Raw genomic sequence first — 22,041 nt, 5'->3', positions numbered from 1 at the left:
CAACAAGCCAGTCAAAATCTTTAATTTGTTTATTTCATAGATGCCAAACCCCAGCAGATTGAAAAGGTTATACAAAACAGCCCAGCACTTGTATAGTTAAAACAGGCTTTACATAGTATGGATAGAATATGTTGAATTCCCTGGTTTAATCGATTTTATTAAAAGCTGTGTTGTGATGCATGATGGCTGTGCAGCTGAAAGTACAGCTTCTTCATTGCAGTCCAGTCATATCTTTCCTGGGTCCTCCTTGAGCGTAACAGTTCTGTTAAACACCAACTGGGGAGAAAAAAAGTAACAAAGATGAAGCATTGTTTCCTCTACTGTATGTTAATCTCTTTAAACATAATTGAGTGTTTCTGGACTTACCTTTTCAGATGTGCTATCAGGGTCCAGTGAGAAATAACCCACTCTCTCAAACTGAAACTTGTCAAACACTTTGGCCTTGCCCACAGAACGGTCTACTAAGGCACTTCCAATCACTGTTAATGAATTCTAAGGAGGACAAAAAAGGAAAAACTGAGATAAGTTAAACTATCAAATCTTTCAAAAAGTTGAATGTCTTAAATTCTTAGATTCATTCTCTGCAGTTGCTTAATTTAGTTTAATAGCATAAAATCATTAGTTTGTGGAGGTTAGGTAATCACTACTACCACTACTCATATACTTAGGGTTAGAAGTTTCTCAAATCTTCAGATCAAAAATTTTATATAATGTATTCTCTTACAGGGTTAATGTCACTCAGGAATCCAGCAGGAACTTCAGCTGGGTCCTCTGGGTTTTTATGGAGAAACCTACAGACAGAAACAAGAGAGACAGAGGATGTGACACTACGTGACATAAAATATGATTAAAAGTAAAATTCTGGGGTTTGTAAGTACACAATACCACTTACAGACTTTCATACAGGCGCACTTCACACCGCAGTGGATCGCTCACCCAGTGAATGAATGCTTTGGGCTTTTCTACAGAGTCTGAGCTGGCACACGTCACCTCTAGCTCACACACTTTACCACAGCCATCCTGACAAAAAAAGGAAGATATTCAATAATATTGTCATATATTTTGCATTATTCAACAGTTAGTTCTGAGTTGATCTTTAATTTTGTCTGAACAAAAAGAGTGTCTTTTATATGCCTTCATAATCAAAGTCTAAACCCATGACTAATTTTGCCTTCAAACCATGTAGGAATTGCAGTAATAACAAAGCTTTGACTGTTAAAACAATTTTATAAAAACCTGTTTAATGTGAACTAATCAAGTGAACCTAGTCCATTATGTGAACTACGGGAAAGTGAGTGGTCTCTCACCTTGATGACACGCTGCACAGAGATGACGTATCCTGCATGTCTCAAGCCTACTGGCTGATCTGGAGTCAGGCGCTTGTAGCCCTTCTCCATCACCTGCAGCAAATACACATAAAACAGCAAAAAAAAAAAAGAAAAAAGGGGGTCAGCTCTGTTTATATGGTTAGGGCTGGACCAGAATACTCATTTATTCGAATATTCGTTCGGTGGGTTGGCATTCGATTTTCAATTTTGAGATTCAAATGTTCAATTATTTTTTATTTTATTTTTTTTTCAATCACCTGGAATCCCCCGCGAAACGGTTCTCATTCGCCCTTGAATATGAATTGTCTATGAGTGAACGTCATGATTCAGTTCAACTGCAAGAGAAGACAAAAATGCCTCAGCTGTGTGTGGGCACTTTAAATTAAGTGAGGACAAGACAAAGGCATTGTGCCAAATATGCGATTTGAAACTGGCCTACCACAACAGCACATCAAGTTTGAAAAAAATCACGAGTTCTATCCTATCCTATAGTATATTTTTGGAGTAAAAAAAAAAAAACGTGCTGCTTTTATTCGCCATGTAAATCAGTAATTTTACACATGATAAAAACATGCACTTAATTTGCTTGGAAAATACTTGCGTATACGGCAGTCATAAAAAAAGTACAGTAGCCCAGCCTAATAATAATTTGTCTATATTAAAAGTAGTACTCTTAACAGTCCTGTGTGTTTTGTATCACTAGTGCAGTGTCTGTTCTTGGAGCATATAAGCTCTGCCCGCGTGAAGCGCGCCGCTTCTGGCTCGTGCTGTTCTGTAATTTATTAAAAGTTTATTCATTCTGAATGTGTCGTGTCCATATTGCACCAAAATGTGACACTACACTCCCTTGGGTCCGCAGCAACACACCCGCCACGCATGAAGTCAATTGGATGAACGGTTCTCGACATAATAAAAATGCAAACAAACAGACAAGACACAGAGATTCCTGCCATTATTACACCATGTCTACACACTATATTAAGCCTTAAAGTTCTGTATAATTAAGGGCGTGGCCACTTGAGTGACAGGTGGATTGCCGCTGCTGACACTGCCGTCGAGCTAGGTGGGTGTGGCTTCAGCAACCAGCTCCCGCCTTTTTGCTCATTTTCGATTATCTGGGAAAGTTGTGCGGTGACGTGCTGCCAAGCCTGCTCTGCACACTTTGAGCTTCAAAAAACGCTCTTCAGGAGTCTATGGGTGACGTCACGGACACTACATCCATGTTTTTATACAGTCTATGGTCTGTCTACAAAGCGACCGTTGAAAATCATTTGAAATTTGTGTCAGTACAAATAGAATGGAGCAGCAGTTTATTGTCGGGAATATGTCAGCCCCGTGTGCTGCATCCAGTGTACACAGCATAATAGGTTCTATTGTATTTTGATGCGCCGCGCCACTCGTGTCCGGTGTAGAAACGGTGCTAGAGAGAAGAATATGTTCCCTCCAAAGCTTTGAATATTCGCTGTTGATTACTACCGAAGCTTCGAAGCTCAAAAAAAAAAAAAAAAATGGTATTCGGACCAGCCCTATATGGGATGCTATGATTTTCTTTTTAAAATCTAAAAAAAAAAAAAACACCTCTCTGAAGTCACTCTGCTCAATAAAGATGGTCTTTGAGAAGGGAACCACATGGCTTCCCTTGGCTTCATTGGCTGGGAAGTCTGGTACTCGAACCTCCGTCTGAATAGGGGAGAAACAAAGCAGTGATCTACTGCAGTTATAAAAGTACATTTATGCACCCATCTAAATATCCTAAATTATATTTTACTGTTGTCCATAGCAACATTTCAACACTACCTACAGTCAAGACAAATAGCAACTACAGTAAACGACCTCAGGTACAGTATTATTTTTAATAATGAACATAAATCTATAAAAATAAAAAGAGCTGAATGACAGAAAACCAAAATGACCTTACATTGATATTATGTACTAATTAACAGAAAAAGCAACAAATTATTTAAATGTGATGCTGGACCACAAAACCAGTCGCTGGGGTATATTTGTAGCAGTAGCCAAAAATGCAATGTGTGGGTAAAAATTATTGATTTCTCTTTAAATGCCAAAAATCATTAGGACATTAAGTAAAGATCATGTTCCATTAAGATATTTTGTAAATTTCCTACTGTAAATATATCAAAACTTATTTTTTGTTTAGTAATATGTATTGCTAAGAACTTTATTTGGACAGCTTTAAAGGCAATTTTCTCAATATTTAGGTTTTTTTTTGCACCCTCAGATTCCAGATTTTCAAATAGTTGTATCTCGGCCAAATAATGTCCTATCCTAACATACCATACATCAAAAGAAATCTTATTTATTCAACTTTCAGAAGTTGTATAAATCTCCATTTCAAAAAATTGACCCTTATGACTGGTTTTGTTTTCCAGGGTCACAAATAGAAATAAATACTATAACATTGTTTCAGTGTTTGTCTTTTTGCAAGGGAGATTTTATGCGTTTTAACAGACCATTCTTTTAATGTAAGCTTTTAGCTAAACTAGTTAGATTTATCCTCATTAAATTTAATTACATTTACTCTTTAAAATATTAATGAAATTAATATTTAATTTTCATCGGTTTATTTATTTGATAAGTAGCCACTTAATAAGTAGAATAATTTACTTGCAGCCAGTCATTGATAATGACTGGCTAGCTGTATATAGTTACATGTAATGAACACTTCTGAACTTCTGCATTTGTTCACCTGTGCACTGGTTGGCAGGTTGGTGATGGTGACTTTGAGGGGCTCGAGTATGGCCATGGCACGAGGTGCTGTGTCATTGAGCACCTCCCTAACACACGCCTCCAGCAGGTGCGGCTCCATGGTGGTCTGAGCAACAGTCACACCCACCTAAACAAGAGATGTTGACAGAGGGTATTAGGGTAACAGTTTCTAATAGTCGTTAACCAATACATCAGTGATGGATAAAAGAGCCAACATCTGATATTCTTTAATTACACTCACCGGCCACTTTATTAGGTACACCTATTCAATTGCTTGGTAACACAAATTGCTAATCAGCCAATCACATGGCAGCAACTCATTTAGGCATCGCATTTAGGCATCTAGATGTGGTGAAGACGACTTGAAGTTCAAACTGAGCATCAGAATGGGGAAGAAAGGGGATTTAAGTGACTTTGAACGTGGAATGGTTGTTGGTGCCAGACGGGCTAGGTCTGAGTATTTCAAAAACTGCTGATCTACTGGGATTTTCACACACAACCATCTCTAGGGTTTACAGAGAATGGTCCGAAAAAGAGATAATATCCAGTGAGCGGCAGTTGTGTGGACGAAAATGTCTTGTTGATGTCAGAGGTCAGAGGAGAAGGGGCAGACTGGTTAGAGATGATAGAAAGGTAACAGTAACGCAAATAAACACTCGTTACAACCAAGGTACACAAAATATCATCTATGAACACACAACACATCGAACCCTGAAGCAGATGGGCTACAGCAGCAGAAGACCACACCGGGTGCTGCTCCTGTCAGCTAAGAACAGGAAACGGAGGCTACAGTTCGCACAGGCTTAGCAAAATTGGACAACAGAAGATTGGAAAAACGTTGCCTGGTCTGACAAGTCTCGATTTCTACTGCAACATTCAGATAGTAGAGTCAGAATTTGGCGGATGCCTTCTCTCAACAGTTCAGGCTGGTGGTGGTGTTATTGTGTGGGGGATATTTTCTCGGCACACTTTGGGTCCCTTAGTACCAATTGAACATCATTTAAATTCCACAGCCTACCTGAGTATTGTTGCTGACCATGTCCATCCCTTTATGACTACAGTGTACCCATCTTCTGATGGCTACTTCCAGCAGGATAATGCACCATGTCACAAAGCTCAAATCATCTCAGACTGGTTTCTTAAACATTACAATGAGTTCACTTTACTTAAACGGCCTCCATAGTCACCAGATCTCAATCCAATAGAGCAGCTTTGGGAACGGGAGATTCGCATCATGGATGTGCAGCTGACAAATCTGCAGCAACTGTGTCATGCTGTCATGTCAATGTGGACCAAAATCTCTGAGGAATGTTTCCAACACCTTGTTGAAACTATGCCATGGATAATTAAGGCAGTTCTGAAGGCAAAAGGGGGTCCAACCCGGTAATTGCAAGGTGTACCTAATAAACTGTATAAGCGTAGAGTGTATAAGCATCAGCCATTTAGTTTTCCTGTTAGACAGTTTAGCGTTGAAAGTAAGACTATTTAAACTTCCACAGTCAAGCAGAGATGCACACAACTTCTATTAAACAATATAACAATTTTAATATTTTGCTGATATTTGGCAAATAAGCAGCTATATCATTTGAACAAGTCTTTGAATGGCTATTAAAGATTTAATTGCAAGGACCTTGCAAACTTTAACAAATCCAGCTATTAGATCAGTGGCTCTCGATCCTATACTCCAAGCCCTTTACATTACATAAATAAAAAAGTAAAAAGTTTTGGTTTATATTATTTATTTTAAAATCTATCAGCGATTAATAGGTTATCAGCTGGATTTTCCAATTTTACTTATTGGTATCATCAGAAACCAGTATCTGTGGACTTCTAGTGGTGATCGTTAGCTCATGCTACCATTATGTTGATTTGTACTACTTGTGACATAATACAATGCCACACCATTTTTCTTTTTTGCAGGTTTTTTCTTTTCTTTTTTTTCTCTCCTCTTACCCCGGACGCACAGAAATTGTTAATAGCTTGTGGAGGGAACCCACGTCTCCTGAGGGCTGTCAGGGTGAAAAGTCGTGGATCATCCCAATCTCTGAAAATACAATACAAAAGATCAACACATTACAATGATTTCTAGTTCACAATTAAATGACCCACAATTTTTTTTTATGTATGTGTGTTACCTAACAATTCCTGTTTCCACCAGTTTAATTATCTTTCTCTTGGAAACAACAGTGTAAGTGAGATTGAGTCGGCCATATTCCCACTGCACAGGGCAGTACAAATCCAAAGCATTACACAACCAGAAATATGAGGATCGTCTGAGAGAGAGACAAAAACAGGCATTTAGTATATACAGCAATGTTATATTAGGAAAAATCTTACTTCATTTTCATAAAGAAATTGATTATTCAAGATAGTGTACAAATATTTCAACACTGACTTACTGGGTGCTCTAAAGTTTTGCCATGTAAAACCATATTCTGAACATTATTTCAACTAAATTAAAATAAAAAAAGTTGTTCTTAATTGCAAATGTATATTGATCACTGGAGCCCTGAATACTGACTGGACAATGCAGTGTTCCAATGAACCAAACTACACAATATGGTACTCTGTATATCACTGCATAACAGTTTACATTTATATGTGTCTGTAGTACAAAGGAATAAGCTCATGTGAATGTCAGGACTTTAATATATAAATTTATTTTGAGGTGTAAATTGCATGTTACATTAAATAATACTTAGAAAATTTTATAATTATGTTGCTATCATTAGCGAAAGCGCGAGGCAGACAGTTCGCACAGGCTTTAGCATAAATTGGAACCACGGCAAAGATTGGAAAAACCGTTGCCTGGTCTGACAAGTCCTCGATTTTTCTCTACTGCAACATTCCGATAGTAGAGTCAGAATTTGGCGGATGCCTTCTCTCAACAGTTCAGGCTGGTGGTGTGTGGTATTGTGTGGGGGATATTTTCTCGGCACACTTTTGGTTCCCTTAGTACCAATTGAACATCATTTAATTCCACACCTACCTGAGTATTGTTGCTGACCATGTCCATCCCTTTATGACTACAGTGTACCCATCTTCTGATGGCTACTTCCAGCAGATAATGCACCATGTCACAAAGCTCAAATCTCTCAGACTGGTTTCTTAAACATTACAATGAGTTCACTTTTTACTTAAAACGGCCTCCATAGTCACCAGATCTCAATCCAATAGAGCAGCTTTGGGAACGGGAGATTCGCATCATGGATGTGCAGCTGACAAATCTGCAGCAACTGTGTCATGCTGTCATGTCAATGTGGACCAAAATCTCTGAGGAATGTTTCCAACACCTTGTTGAAACTATGCCATGGATAATTAAGGCAGTTCTGAAGGCAAAAGGGGGTCCAACCCGGTAATTGCAAGGTGTACCTAATAAACTGTATAAGCGTAGAGTGTATAAGCATCAGCCATTTAGTTTTCCTGTTAGACAGTTTAGCGTTGAAAGTAAGACTATTTAAACTTCCACAGTCAAGCAGAGATGCACACAACTTCTATTAAACAATATAACAATTTTAATATTTTGCTGATATTTGGCAAATAAGCAGCTATATCATTTGAACAAGTCTTTGAATGGCTATTAAAGATTTAATTGCAAGGACCTTGCAAACTTTAAACAAATCCCACTATTAGATCAGTGGCTCTCGATCCTATACTCCAAGCCCTTTACATTACATAAATAAAAAAGTAAAAAGTTTTGGTTTATATTATTTATTTTAAAATCTATCAGCGATTAATAGGTTATCAGCTGGATTTTCCAATTTTACTTATTGGTATCATCAGAAACCAGTATCTGTGGACTTCTAGTGGTGATCGTTTAGCTCATGCTACCATTATGTTGATTTGTACTACTTGTGACATAATACAATGCCACACCATTTTTCTTTTTTGCAGGTTTTTTCTTTTCTTTTTTTTCTCTCTCTTACCCGGGCACAGAAATTGTTAATAGCTTGTGGAGGGAACCCACGTCTCCTGAGGGCTGTCAGGGTGAAAAGTCGTGGATCATCCCAATCTCTGAAAAATACAATACAAAAGATCAACACATTACAATGATTTCTAGTTCACAATTAAATGACCCACAATTTTTTTTTATGTATGTGTGTTACCTAACAATTCCTGTTTCCACCAGTTTAATTATCTTTCTCTTGGAAACAACAGTGTAAGTGAGCTTGAGTCGGCCATATTCCCACTGCACAGGGCAGTACAAATCCAAAGCATTACACAACCAGAAATATGAGGATCGTCTGAGAGAGAGAGACAAAAACAGGCATTTAGTATATACAGCAATGTTATATTAGGAAAAATCTTACTTCATTTTCATAAAGAAATTGATTATTCAAGATAGTGTACAAATATTTCAACACTGACTTACTGGGTGCTCTAAAGTTTGCCATGTAAAACATATTCTGAACATTATTTCAACTAAATTAAAATAAAAAAAGTTGTTCTTAATTGCAAATGTATATTGATCACTGGAGCCCTGAATACTGACTGGACAATGCAGTGTTCCAATGAACCAAACTACCACAATATGGTACTCTGTATATCACTGCATAACAGTTTACATTTATATGTGTCTGTAGTACAAAGGAATAAGCTCATGTGAATGTCAGGACTTTAATATATAAATTTATTTTGAGGTGTAAATTGCATAAATTGCATGTTACATTAAATAATACTTAGAAAATTTTATAATTATGTTGCTATCATTAGCCACGCAACTGGCCGCAATTGTAGTCAATTGCAAATGTGCAGTGTGACTGCTGTCAAGTTTGTGCAAAACCCAACCTCAAAAAAAAAAAAAACCTTGAATCACACAAGTGAATCACAAGTTTTCAACCATGTTCCTGAAATCTCATGATGGTGAACATTTTGCATGTCTGCTTAATCAAACACACCTGATTCAGACTCCAAGACCTGAAATGGGTGTGTAAAAGAAGACATTAAAAATTTGCAGGGTTCAGGAGGCTCCAGAAACAGGGTTGAAAACCACAGTATTAAAGTATATTATGTATTTAAGTTAATTTTGAAATCCATATGGAGGAAAAGAATGAAAAAAAATCTTCCAGAACAAAACCAGCTAAATAAGTGAACTGTCCCTGATACTTCGATAAATCAAGTTTTATTAATTGATGAATACTTTGATGAACCAATATAGATTCTTAAATTCCAACATTGATCTTTTCAGTTGATGAGTGATCAAAATTTCACTAAACATTATTCGTTGTGTGCAGATAAAATACCTACTTATATATATTTTTTTTTCTTAAAAAAAATCTTTAAAGCCTGAAATGTGAGGTTTCAGTTTTTGGTCAAAACTTAATTTGAATGTGATGTGAGTATATAACATGCTATGCTCTGAGTCTCACAACCAACATCTTTTGTTCATTTAAAATTCATCCATCAGTGTTAATGTAATTATTTTAAAGTTTATGCAAATACAAAGTGCATGGCACTGCTAATTTTATTTGTTGTATGATTATATTGTGTGTATCAGTACTTGATTTTTGGCGACTGGACATTTTTTTTTTACCACACATTTAAACAATACCATAACAATTCCGATAATCATTTGGTGATCATTTTGAGCACTATAATTGAGTTCCATACCGTGTCATCTCTACACATAATGATTACCTCAAGAAAGTCAATTAATGTTGTTAGTAATGTAATATTGTTAACACTTGTTAGTCAACCAGAAAAAAAAAACTTAAAATAAAATCTAAATAAAATATAAGCTAAATATACTTCATAATCATTATATTTTACTTAACCTGTTAGTGAAGTTTTATTTAATGTACACTCCCTGACAAAAATCTTGTCATCTATCCAAGTTGTAGGAACAACAACTAATAACTTGACTTCTAGTTGAGCATTTGGAATCAGAAGTGGCTTATATGAAAGGCAAAGGCCTCTAGATTATGCTTATTTTACCAAAATAAAATCTTATGCCTTGATTTTTAATTATTTAATTAGGACAGAAACGTAAGACTTTGCTCAGACAAAAGTTTTGTCACTTAACAGAAATAATGTACAGTACAGAGCATAAAGTCATGGTGCAGTGGAAAAAGACTTCATATTGTGTATGACTCCAATGAGCTTGGAGGACTGCATCCATACATCTCGGCAATGATTTAAATAACTTATTAATAAAGTCATCTGGAATGGCAAAGAAAGCATTCTTGCAGGACTCCCAGAGTTCATCAAGATTCTTTGGTTTCATCTTCAGTGCCTCCTCCTTCATCTTACCCCAGACATGCTCAATAATGTTCATGTCTGGTGACTGGGCTGGCCAATCCTGGAGCACCTTGACCTTCTTTGCTTTCAGGAACTTTGATGTGGTGCTGAAGTATGAAACCCATACTGAATGCCCGCTGAAGAATTTGCCCTCTCATGTGGTTTGGAATGTAATAGGCAACAAGAATGTCTTGATACCTCAGGCTGTTGATGTTGCCATCCCCCATACTGAATGTAACCCCAAACCATGATTTTTCCTCCACCGAACTTGACTGTTTTCTGTGTGAATCTTGGTTCCATGCGGGTTCCAACATGTCTTCTGCAGTATTTGCGACGATTGGGATGCAGTTCAATAGATGATTCATCGGAAAAATCAACCTTCTGCCACTTTTCCACAGTCCATCTATCCTGCAAGCTGTGGGCCTTGGCAAATGCAACACAATTTTTTTAGTTGTCTTCTGTTTAATGCTGGTTTCTGAGCACTAATTCGGCCATTGAGACCACTGCGTGAGAGAATTCGACAAACTGTTCTTGTAGATACAGAGGTTTCTGGTGACCAGTTCTTATGTAGCTCTGCTGCAGCTGAAAAAGGGCTGGCCCTGGACTGTCGAACCAACAAACGGTCTTCTCGAACAGTTGTCTTACAGGGTCTGCCTGACCTGGGCCTTTCATGAACTTCACCAGTTTCTTCAAATCTTTTTCTTATCCTCTTGACATTAAGATACATTAAAGATGTCTGCCACCTCAGCAGAAGACTTGGTCTTCAGGCTCTTGATGATCAGCACTTTGGTCTGTGGTTGAATCTTTGGCATGCTGTCAGAGGTCAGGATGCATTTCAAATGAAGGTTGGGTGTGCTGGGGTTCTTCTTCCACACACCTGGGAATGTGTTAGTTACAGTATTTGTCACAGGTGACGCTCTAATCTGTGATTGGTTGAATCCTTTAAAGATGTGACAAGACTTTTGTCTAAGCAAAGTCTGACCTTTCTGTCCTAATTAAAAATCAAGGCATGATAAGATTTTATTTTGGTAAAATAAGCATAATCTACAGGCCTTTGCCTTTCATATAAGCCACTTCTGATTCCAAATGATCAACTAGAAGTCAAGTTATTATTTATTGTTCCTACAACTTGGATAGGCGACAAGATTTTTGTCAGGGAGTGTATGTCTGAATAAATTTATCATGAAAATAAGTTATTACAGTCACAATTAAAACATTTATTTTTCAACAACAAATTGAAGTAGAAACATAATTTAAATATAAAAACAGCCTTATATACAATTAAAATGTTTGTAAACAACTCTTTTTGATAGTTGATTATTATATCTTAAATGCATCAAACCACCAACCATTTGATGGTTTGGGCTTGTTAGTTTTAACCTTAAAGTAATGTGCCAACTTTACAGTTTACAGCTTTAGCTGAAAGAGATTTCTTTTATTATTATTATTATTAATGTTGACATACCTGGCCTGAAACTCTTTGGTGCACAGTGAGTGCGTGATGTTCTCAATGGAGTCACAAAGACAGTGTGTGTAATCATATGTTGGGTATATGCACCTGTGCACAGGACATAAGAAAGAATGCCATAAGGATAATAAACAAAAATCACACCAGGTGAGCGAAATAAAGTGTCTTACCAAGTGTCTCCTGTCCTGTGATGTGGCGTGTATTTGATCCGGTATGCCACAGGGTCCATTTTTCCATCTTCCATCACCATCTTCATTCTGAGAGTGACTTCTCCCTCTGCAAACATGCCCTTTCTCATCCTGTCAAACAAAAGCAAAGATTCTTCCACGGGTCGCTCTCTCCAGGGGGAGGGAGGGATGTTGTGACCCTTGAGTTCCTCTCCACGCTGGTGGCACACGTACGCATGACCCCTGACACACAAGTAAACCTGAATCATTATATCATATAAACCACATTCAGATCCAGCATACATTAATGTCACCGCTATGGTAAAGTCACTGCTCTGAAAACAATAAGGCAACACAGTATAATACCAAGTCAATTAAACTTCAAGGATATCGATCTATCCCTGGGCTATTCAATTAGTTTCATTTGAGGGCTGGATTATCGATTTGAAAATTTGAAGGGGGTCGTCCCGATCTCTTTCTTGAAATCGCACATTTTTCAGTAATTAATCGTAATTGATTACATATTAATATATTGCCATCATTTCACAGTGAACCTCCAAATTAATGTAGAAACAACATGGTATATATTTTAAATATGTGTTTAATGGCATCTCTTTACTAAGTAGCTTATTATTAACAAAGGCCAGTATTTTTGATACCAATACTGCTATGGATGTCTCTATAAAATACATTTTCACCTCAGTTTTAGCCATTAATTATAGCCATTCAACATTACAATATAATTGAAAGCCATTATTTTAAACATTTAGGCTATTAAAAATATAACCTAACAACTTTTAATTTAAGTGAACTTAAAACAATCTTCACATAAACTATAAATTGTATATGCATTTAGATTCATCTTTATTCAAGCTACAAAAGTTAATCAGCGACTAGGGGAGTCCAGTGATTTCTCTTTTTCTTTTTCTACTGTGATCAATGACAGACTTCATCAGGTTTCACTTTAAAAGCAGCGCTGATGCACATCACGTGGATCTGACACACATCCAATTTTCTCCCAACTCTTTTCAGTCATTTAGGACTTTATAGCCCATTTAAGACTGTGTTTACGAGATCACTCGCCAAGACGGCGCATTTTGCGTAATTGTGTGTGTTTTTGTCCGTTGAAGCGCTACTGGCGCACTTTTCTGAAGCGGCTCAACGTATGCAGTATGCATACATTTTCTTTTTTGGCTGCGTGAAACAACAGCCCGAGCCAGTGTTGCCACCTTGTGGACAAACTAATTAGTTCAAAAACAATTCAAGGCATATGTGCGACCTGCGCGTCCTCGGCTGGAGGAAGATGATTTGTGGGCCGCCAATTGATTAGCCCTGATCTATCCAGTTAGGAGGCATAAGCGATTGTGAATCAGACGCCACATTTACATGGACACTTTTTGTTTTAATCAGAAAGAAATCATTCTAACTGATAAATCCAAAATCAGCTGTTCAAAAGTTTGGGATCAGTTTATTTTTTTTATGCTCATCAAGGCTTAAGGTTCATTTGATCAAAAACACAGAAAAAAACAGTAATGTGAAATATAAATATTATTGCAATTTCTAATATTGGTGTTATTTTTTAATATACTTTAAATTATTATTTATTTCTGTGGCACTACTAGAATTTTCATCAGCCATTACTTCTTCAGTGTCACATGATCCTTCAGAAATCATTCTAATATGATTTATTATCAATGTTGAAACTGTTGTGCTGCTTTATATTTTTTTTTTTGAAACCTGGGATACTTTTTTCTTTGATTAGTAAAGAGTTACAGTATTTATTCAAAATAGAAATCATCTCTAACAATTTCTGAAGGATCATATGACACTGAAGACTGGAGTAATCATGCTGAAAATTCAGCTTTGCTTCACAGGAATAAATATTTAAAAAAAAAAGAAAACTGTTATTTTACATTGCAATAATATTTCACAAAATTATTACTTTTTTTCTGTATTTTTGATTAAATAAATCCAGCCTTGATTAGCATAAGAAACATCTTTAAAAAAACATTCAAAAAAAATCTTACTGATCGCGAACTTTTGAACAGCACTCTGCTAAATACAGTGATTGCCATGTTTATTTCACATGCTTCAAATCGGATTTAATTTTTTGACATGCACACTGCACACATATTCTGAATTTCTGAATTTCTAGCTGTTTTCACATACTTTCACATCCTTCTTTATTATTATTCCTAAGTAAAAGTTTACCAAGTTCATTACTATGAAAAAGTCTAAAAAAATAATGCAATGCCTGGGGCATAGAGCCCTGAAGCGTCAGATTTGTAATCCTACCTGCGAATGAGATCAACAGCAAGATCGTAGAGAAGCTGGAACTGATCAGAGGCATGTGTGACAGCGTATGGCTTGTACCCTGAGTGAGAGAGAAGAACAAACAAGCAAACATTCATGTGTGAAGAAGGCTCTTTAATAGAAAAGTTCACATTTAAAACACTGTAATATCTATCCTCCAATACAAAGTCCTTTCTTTTCCTTTTTCCTTTTCCTTTTAAATCTTGTTCTAAAATGTTCACAATGCATAATGCATTGGACATACTGGACATAGCACATACTGCTGTAAAGGGTGGTACAGCAGGCATTAAGTGTCTATTTTTCATGTTTGAGTGAACTACACATTGAATATCAGCTGTAAACAGTAATCAGGTTTAGCCTGACTGCTCAAGCAAGTCAGCTCTTAATACTCACCAAGCCACTCCACCATTTCTTTGATGGCAGTAAAGTACTTCTCCTCCTCCTTTTCTGGGTTTGTGTCATCATACCGCAGGAAACAGATACCATTATTGGCTTCAAACAGACACATGATGTCAGAAAGGAATTTCTTGTTAGACATGGTTCATATGAGTAAGTCTGTGTGTGTGTGTACCTTGGCATAACCAAAATTGAAATTGATTGCTTTGGCATGACCAATATGCAGAATTCCATTAGGCTCAGGGGGAAAACGGGTGCGGACCTACAAAAAAAAGTAAAAAAAAAGAAAAATTTATACAAAAAAAAAATACACACAAAACTAAAAATATCACATTATATTCTCAAAACACATTCCCCTTCTCTTTTTGCACACCACACCACAAAAGAAACAATAATTCAAAAGATATAAAAACAGTGATGCACCAAAATGAAAATTCTGGTCCGAGACCAAAATTAGGATGTCATCTTTAATAATTATGTTTCTACTCTAATTTGGTGTTGAAATATAAACATATAAACATGGCTGTGATAAAAAATAAAAATAAATAAATAAATAAATAAACGTTTTCATGACAGATTTAGTCAAACATTAACTATAGCGAATAGAACAGGCTAAATAAAAATATAATTGCAATAATTAAAATTTTAGTATCGGCCGAAAATTTTTGGTTGTTGAAATATCAGCACGTCACCAAAAAAAAAAAAACACTGTGCATCTTCTTAATCTTTCATCAGAATATAATAACCTCTGCCACCTCTGATGACACCTCGGCCATGCAGGATAATGTATAATGTTAACCCAAAGACTTTTAAGCATCATTTAGTAAACTTGCATTCAGGTCATACCTGTCCTCCAGTCTCTTCCAAGTGCTTCTTCAGCAAATTCATGGTGTTGGGCGTTACAACATAACCCTCAGTCTTGTAATTCTCCCCTAAAGAGAGAGAACAATAAACCACAAGATTTACTTTTAGCCAATTTTCTCCTGATGGTGCATTGTACAGAACTGTGCATACAGTGGTTCTGTTTCAAACTCCAGGAAGCTGCCAATGATCAACAAGTCAGCAGTCCCACCTGGCTTATGGAACTTCAGCGCCTCTCCTCTCAGCTGCTCCATCAATGATTTCCCCTCTGTGTTTGCTTCACCTACAAAGAGTAAACAGATTTTGTGAAGAAAAGGTTTGGGTTCTAGGTTGCTTCTGTCCCACGATTTTTAATCAAATATTAAGTCATCGTAAAATGAATCCATATAAACTGAGTGGTTTCATCCAAGTATTGCAAAGAGATATGATAGCTGTATATGATGAGCAGATTTAATTTAGGCTTTTTAGATGATCTCTTTAAAAGAACTGTTTAGCCAAAAAATTACATTTTTGTAATTGCATCTGTTTCTCTCCATTCTGTCCACAGTGAGACTGTGTTTTTATCCAGCGAAAACTGAGCTTTTCAAATACACTCTCTGAAGTGGATAAATGTGAAAACTCTGTTTCTGCATTGCAGTGTTGACTGTGAAAAGTTTTTTTATTTTTTTTTGTCTTTTGTATTTTTTTTTTTTTAACAATGACGGATGTTTAGTTATGTGATGCATATTGCAACGACAAATATCTCCGTTTATACTGATATGTGCCTGTTACGTGCTAATCACTTTCATTCTAATATACTGATTTATTATCAAAGTTGGAAACAGTTGTGCTGCTTAATATTTTTGGAACCTGTGATAAACTTTTTATTTGTCAAAGAATCCTGAAAAAAATTTAAAGAACAGCATTTTGTTAAATCTTGTAAAATCTTTTGTAAAAATATGCACTACCGTTCAAAAGTTGAAAAGATTGAAGGCTGATTTATACTTCTGCGTTGGACATACGCCGTAGCCTATAGGGCCGTTACATAGTCAACGCGAGCAAGCAACGCGCTCCCTTTCATAGTCTAAACAGTGGACGCAAGCGTCACGGGCGGTGCGTGTATACAATACACCGCTCACGCAACAGGGGGTAGTAGAGTCGGGTGATATTAGTAGAGTCGGATCACGTGATATTCAGATCAAAATGGCAACTGAAGAGGAGTGCATTCTATTGCTGATTTAGCTGCCCCGCACCACTTCTGCACGCCACCTTCCACTTTTTGTGCACCCTAATGAATTTGTCACGGGCACTTTTCCAGTCCGTTTTCACGTTATCTAAGGGTTTTCCCATCGCGGTTGCAACCTCTCTCCAGGCGTTTTTCAACGCTATTTTATTGGAGTGTAATTGCGATGAACTATCATATAAATGTGGATGTATATGTATAAGCTCGCATAATTTTTCCTCTTCACCCGCCATTGTATTCAAACCTTCTTCTTCTGTAAACATAATATACTTGAATTGGTGTACAATACTTGCAATGTCGCCCCCACCGACAACGCATAGTATTGCGTGCATCGGCGCGTCATGTATCAAAAACTAGGACGACACATTTGGCTACGCACCGACGCATAATGGTGGCCGAAGCATAGCGATGCGTAGCCTTGCGTATGCGTACCGATGCATTGACTATGTAACGGCCCTTATGCCCGTAGGCTATGCGTCAGTTTTCATTTATACGCATCGGCGTGCAGTACACATGCAATCCGCTAGTCCGCAGTGTCCACAGGCATATTGCTGGTGTAACCTGCAGTACCACGACAAAAGCCGAAGAAGAAGCAGCTCGTCAGAGAAGCATTATAGCCGTGATGACGGCAAATAAATATCAAATCATTAAATCATTATTTAAAACTACAAAAGGAGACAACAATGGAACAGGAGAAGATGGCATTATTTCAATCTCCACAAGGACTTGTACCACGGCAGATCAACATTATTTCATTCATCTAGAAAATAGATGGATTAATAGGTGAATTTTTATTTCATGCCCACATCAATCCAAAATATTAAGTTACCCTTCCCTGATGATGACAAATCTTTCTGATTTGCACTGGTGAAAGGGTATGGAAAGAGTTGGGAAATAATCCCTGCCCTCCAGTAACATGTGACTCACATGAGATCACAACAATTAGCAAACTACCATGATTCAATCATTTCCTGATGGACTAGATCAAGTCCAACCCTACATTTTTCTCATTTGAGAGGCCATTTCACTCAGATATACATCACAATAGTTAGGAAAAGATTATTGCAACTTCAGTTTAATGCGGACAATGAGCAGTCCTGCTTTGCACGGCAAATATTTACGTAAAGTACCACAATGACCACGGTATAGCAAAATCTCTTCAAAAGCAAATTTATATTGTCGCCACAATATATCGCCATACTGCCTAATCTTAGTATCTCTGATGCAGCATTTAATTTACACACAACCAAAGATTTATGAGTCACATTAAAGTGATGAGAATAAAAAAAGTCTCATAGGTTTCTTTGTCTTACCATTTACAACCTGCTCAATCTTCACATCTTTCTCTGCAGCTTTGGGTTTGGCAGCCTGTGATAAGAGAAAAAAAAAACATTTCACAGCAGCATGGTTCACATAACAACAACAGCATGCTGTGGGTGCTAGCGGTGTAGACAAAACTCACGCTGTTCTGAGCATGCCTCAGAATGAACAACTGTTAAAACAGTTTTTGTTGTTCTTGCCCGACAACAACAACAACTCAATCTGGCTTTCAAATATATGCATGTATGGAGGTTAGATGCCCACATTTGAATTAGGGCTTCACGATACATCGTTTCAGCTTCGATATCACTATGTGCACACCGCAATGTTTTGTATTGAGAATTGGAACGTGGCATCAGCAACGCAAGGCATTCTGGGACTTTGGTACACGGACACTACAGTAGAGACTGGGTAATAGTGGAGGTAGATGTTAAAATTTATATTGTACAGTTAAAAACATATTGGAATGGAAAACGCGAGAAGGGTATTCCTGCACAACCGGAGGCTGCAGTTTCAGGACCGCAGTTCTAGGACCCTACCGTACTGGATCAACACTAATTAAAGATGGACGACGTGGACAGCAATCAGACGGTGAGTACCGATATTTAATTAAGTTTTATTATATAACGTTTAAACGGTGCGAAGTTTACATAGTGAGAACTGCTAACTATGAATTAATAATTAATTCCCACCAAATTAAGAATTTGTGAGCTAGTTTTATTAATTACTACGACGTTAATTCGTGGCCATGATTTCATAAATCCTTGTTGAGTTTTAATGACGAAGTATTATAAGTGAATCTAGCCAGCACATTAATTAAACTTATCAGATGACAAGAGCATGGTTGATGTAAGGTTTGTAAGATTTACCTGCAGCTTAATGTATTAGTGTGAATACTGGCTTAATACTTGTTGTTTTACCATATTTATCTATAAAATATCTTTCATAATTAAACTGCACTGACTGCCTAGTTGTGTTAGCCTGTTGTTTTGGCATTGTTTTGCAATGATGAATGAGGCGTTTGGCAGTTTTAATGGCTTGTTACAATTTGGCCTAATCTGCAGGCCTACTCCACATACAGTCCATTGTTATCATGTGTTAGTTTCTGTCATGTTCTGCATGGCCAATATGAAGTGATTTTATGGATTTGGTTAGGCTCATTGTAGGACAGATGATTTAAAAAGGCACTAGGGATATTTTCATGATCTCAAAATATTCTAACAAGTCTTCCTTTCTGGTCCAGATTATCATTTCAGGTCAGAGTACAATATGAATTATTTTTGCACAATGCCTAGTTCACCATTTTGCTACTGATATTTCTGTTATCACAAAAGTGATTGTTCTCTGATAACTATTTCAGTGAAGTGGAAGAATTTAATAGAAAGATTGACAAACAATTGAGGAAAGAAGGGAGATCATTTAATTGGTGGGTATTGCTCTTATGTACTTACACATTTGAAGTTTATAATTAGATGTCAGTAACATGAATATTCTGTTTGGGTCTTTCTCTAAAACTCCAACAGTGCATAAGTGTAAATTCAGATATATCAGTTGAATATGTTAAACAAATGTTTCTTATCTCTCTCTCTCTCTCTCTCTGTCTCTCGCTGTCTCTTTCTCTAGAGTTGAAGCCTACAGCCATTCTATCCATGCAGCAACTGATGGAAAAGGGGTTCGCTTTGGTGCTGTTGTGATGTTGTCGCAAAAATGACGTGTATATATATATATATATATATATACATATACACACTACCGTTCAAAAGTTTGGAATCAGTAAGACTTGTAATGTTTTTAAAGAAGTCTCTTCTGCTCATCATGGCTGCATTTATTTGATCAAAAATACAGAAAAAAAAAACGGTAATCTTGCAAAATGTTATTATAATATAAAATAATGGTTTCTATTTAAATATCCTTTAAAATATAATTTATTTCTGTGATGCAAAGCTGAATTTCCAGCATCAGGACTCCAGTATAAAGTGTCACATGATCCTTTAGAATCATTCTAATATGCTGATTTATTATTAGAATTATCAACAGTTGTGCTGCCAAACATTTTTTTGGAAACTGTGATACTTTTTTTCAGGATTCTTTGATGAATAAAAAGTTAAAAGGAACAGCATTTATTCAAAATATGATTCTTTTCTAACAATATAAATCTTTGCTATCACTTCTTAACAATTTAACACATCCTTGCTGAATAAAAGGTTTAATTTCTTTCAAAAAAAGAAAATAGAAATTTACCGACCCCAAACATTTGAACAGTAGTGTATATTGTAAGAAAAGATTTCTATTTTAAATAAATGCTCTTCTTTTTAACTTTTTATTCATCAAAGAATCCGGAAAAAAAAAGCTTCCACATAGCTTCCAAAAAAATATTTGGCTGTTGCCAACATTGATAATTCTAATAATAAATCAGCATATTAGAATGATTTCTGAAGGATCATGTGACACTTTAAACTGGAGTCATGATGCTGGAAATTCAGCTTTTCATCACAGAAATAAATTATATTTTAAAGGATATTTAAATAGAAACCATTATTTTATATTCTAATAACATTTTGCAAGATTAAGATTACAGTTTTTTTTTCTGAATTTTTGATCAAATAAATGCAGCCTTGATGAGCAGAAGAGACTTCTTTAAAAAAAGCATTACAAGTCTTACTGATCCCAAACTTTTGAATGGTAGTATGTATGTATGTGTGTGTGTGTGTGTGTGTATATATATATATATATATATATATATATATATATATATATATATATATATATATATACATATACATATATATATATACATACATACACACACAAATATACATAATTTATATATAAATAAACATTCTGGAATCATTCTTGTGTCTTGTCTTGCCTCTCAACAACCTTTAAAATATTGGCTGTAATTTAGTGACTGCATACGCTGATTCCAACTTAAACTTACCTGATAATGAGCTAATTCACCTTAAGGAGGTTAATCAATATACTGTATAATTCAAGAGACTAAGACTTTTAAGGTTCTCCATTTTTTTTTTTTACAATTGTTTTAGAATTGATATACAGTTTTCCATTTATATTTGTGTAAATTCATGTTTAAATTTAAAATTGTGACTCAAAACACACTTAGTAATTAACCTCTGATGCATTTTAAATCAAAAATCACATTTAAAAACAAATACTACTGAGATTAATATATTGATGCTATATACAAACATGACTACAAACTAAACCAAACAGGGTCCTAGAACTGCTGTCCTGAAACTGCAGCCATCGCTATATCATCCATTACGGTAGGTGGCGCTGCCACGAAAAACTAGGGTCCTAGAACTGCGGTCCTAGATCTGTGGTCCTGAAACTGCAGCCTCCAGTTGTGCAGGAACATACTATTGGAAAACGCTTGCTGTGTCTGCCATATCTGCTCTCACGAGCGGAGAGTAAAACGGATCTAATATGAAGCCCAATTTTATGCTTTTCAGCTTGAAACAACACAGTAGTGAAAACAGCTCAATGAAAATAAACAACTTGACAAAAATCTGGCTTTGTCATTTGTATTTATTATTTATTACAGATTCATAATTTCCGATCCGGGAGTTAGTAGGTGCTCACGCTATGAATAATCTATGTAAACACGTATGGAAATGTTATGTGTAATATAACCATAGACTGTATAAAAACATGGATGTAGTGTCCGTGACATCACCCGTAGGCATCCGAAGAGCGTTTTTGAAGCTCAAAGTGGGCGGAGGCGGCCGTTGCATCTTGGCAGCACGTCACCGTGCGTCACTCCCGGATAATTGAAAATGGCCAAAGAGGCGGGAGCTGGTTGCTGAAACCATGCCACCTAGCGCGACAGCAGTGTCAGCAGCAGCAATTTACCTGTCACTCAAGTGGCCACGCCCTTAATTATGCAGAACTTTAAGGCTTAATATAATTTAAACGAATGAGTTATAAAAAAAAAATCACCCCCCTCACAGCTGTCATAAAGGGCAAAATAAGCTATATAGACAA

The 22,041-nt window shown here is 36.4% G+C and overlaps 1 protein-coding gene across 1 annotated transcript in view; it reads right to left on the bottom strand.

The window, feature by feature from the left end:
• Positions 1 to 11: 11 nt before the first annotated feature.
• The window catches only part of LOC109063365 (glutamine--tRNA ligase-like), a 34,402-nt gene continuing 12,372 nt past the window's right edge, over positions 12 to 22,041 (bottom strand). The window contains exons 7-23 of the mRNA XM_042730356.1: positions 18,033 to 18,087; positions 15,709 to 15,780; positions 15,483 to 15,568; positions 14,812 to 14,898; positions 14,634 to 14,733; positions 14,223 to 14,301; positions 11,931 to 12,170; positions 11,758 to 11,850; positions 8,162 to 8,299; positions 7,982 to 8,069; positions 4,036 to 4,182; positions 2,907 to 3,008; positions 1,308 to 1,400; positions 893 to 1,020; positions 725 to 791; positions 367 to 492; positions 12 to 276 (exon numbers count right to left, since the gene is read on the bottom strand). Coding sequence (XP_042586290.1) covers positions 226 to 276; positions 367 to 492; positions 725 to 791; positions 893 to 1,020; positions 1,308 to 1,400; positions 2,907 to 3,008; positions 4,036 to 4,182; positions 7,982 to 8,069; positions 8,162 to 8,299; positions 11,758 to 11,850; positions 11,931 to 12,170; positions 14,223 to 14,301; positions 14,634 to 14,733; positions 14,812 to 14,898; positions 15,483 to 15,568; positions 15,709 to 15,780; positions 18,033 to 18,087 — 1,752 coding nt within the window. The 3' untranslated portion in view covers positions 12 to 225. The remainder of the gene's footprint in view (positions 277 to 366; positions 493 to 724; positions 792 to 892; positions 1,021 to 1,307; positions 1,401 to 2,906; positions 3,009 to 4,035; positions 4,183 to 7,981; positions 8,070 to 8,161; positions 8,300 to 11,757; positions 11,851 to 11,930; positions 12,171 to 14,222; positions 14,302 to 14,633; positions 14,734 to 14,811; positions 14,899 to 15,482; positions 15,569 to 15,708; positions 15,781 to 18,032; positions 18,088 to 22,041) is intronic.

The sequence above is a fragment of the Cyprinus carpio genome, chromosome B8, assembly GCF_018340385.1.
Source record: "Cyprinus carpio isolate SPL01 chromosome B8, ASM1834038v1, whole genome shotgun sequence".
In the NCBI taxonomy this organism is placed as follows: domain Eukaryota; kingdom Metazoa; phylum Chordata; class Actinopteri; order Cypriniformes; family Cyprinidae; genus Cyprinus; species Cyprinus carpio.
The sequence above is the reverse complement of the archived record's forward strand: the minus strand, read 5'-3'. Positions and strand labels throughout refer to the sequence as shown.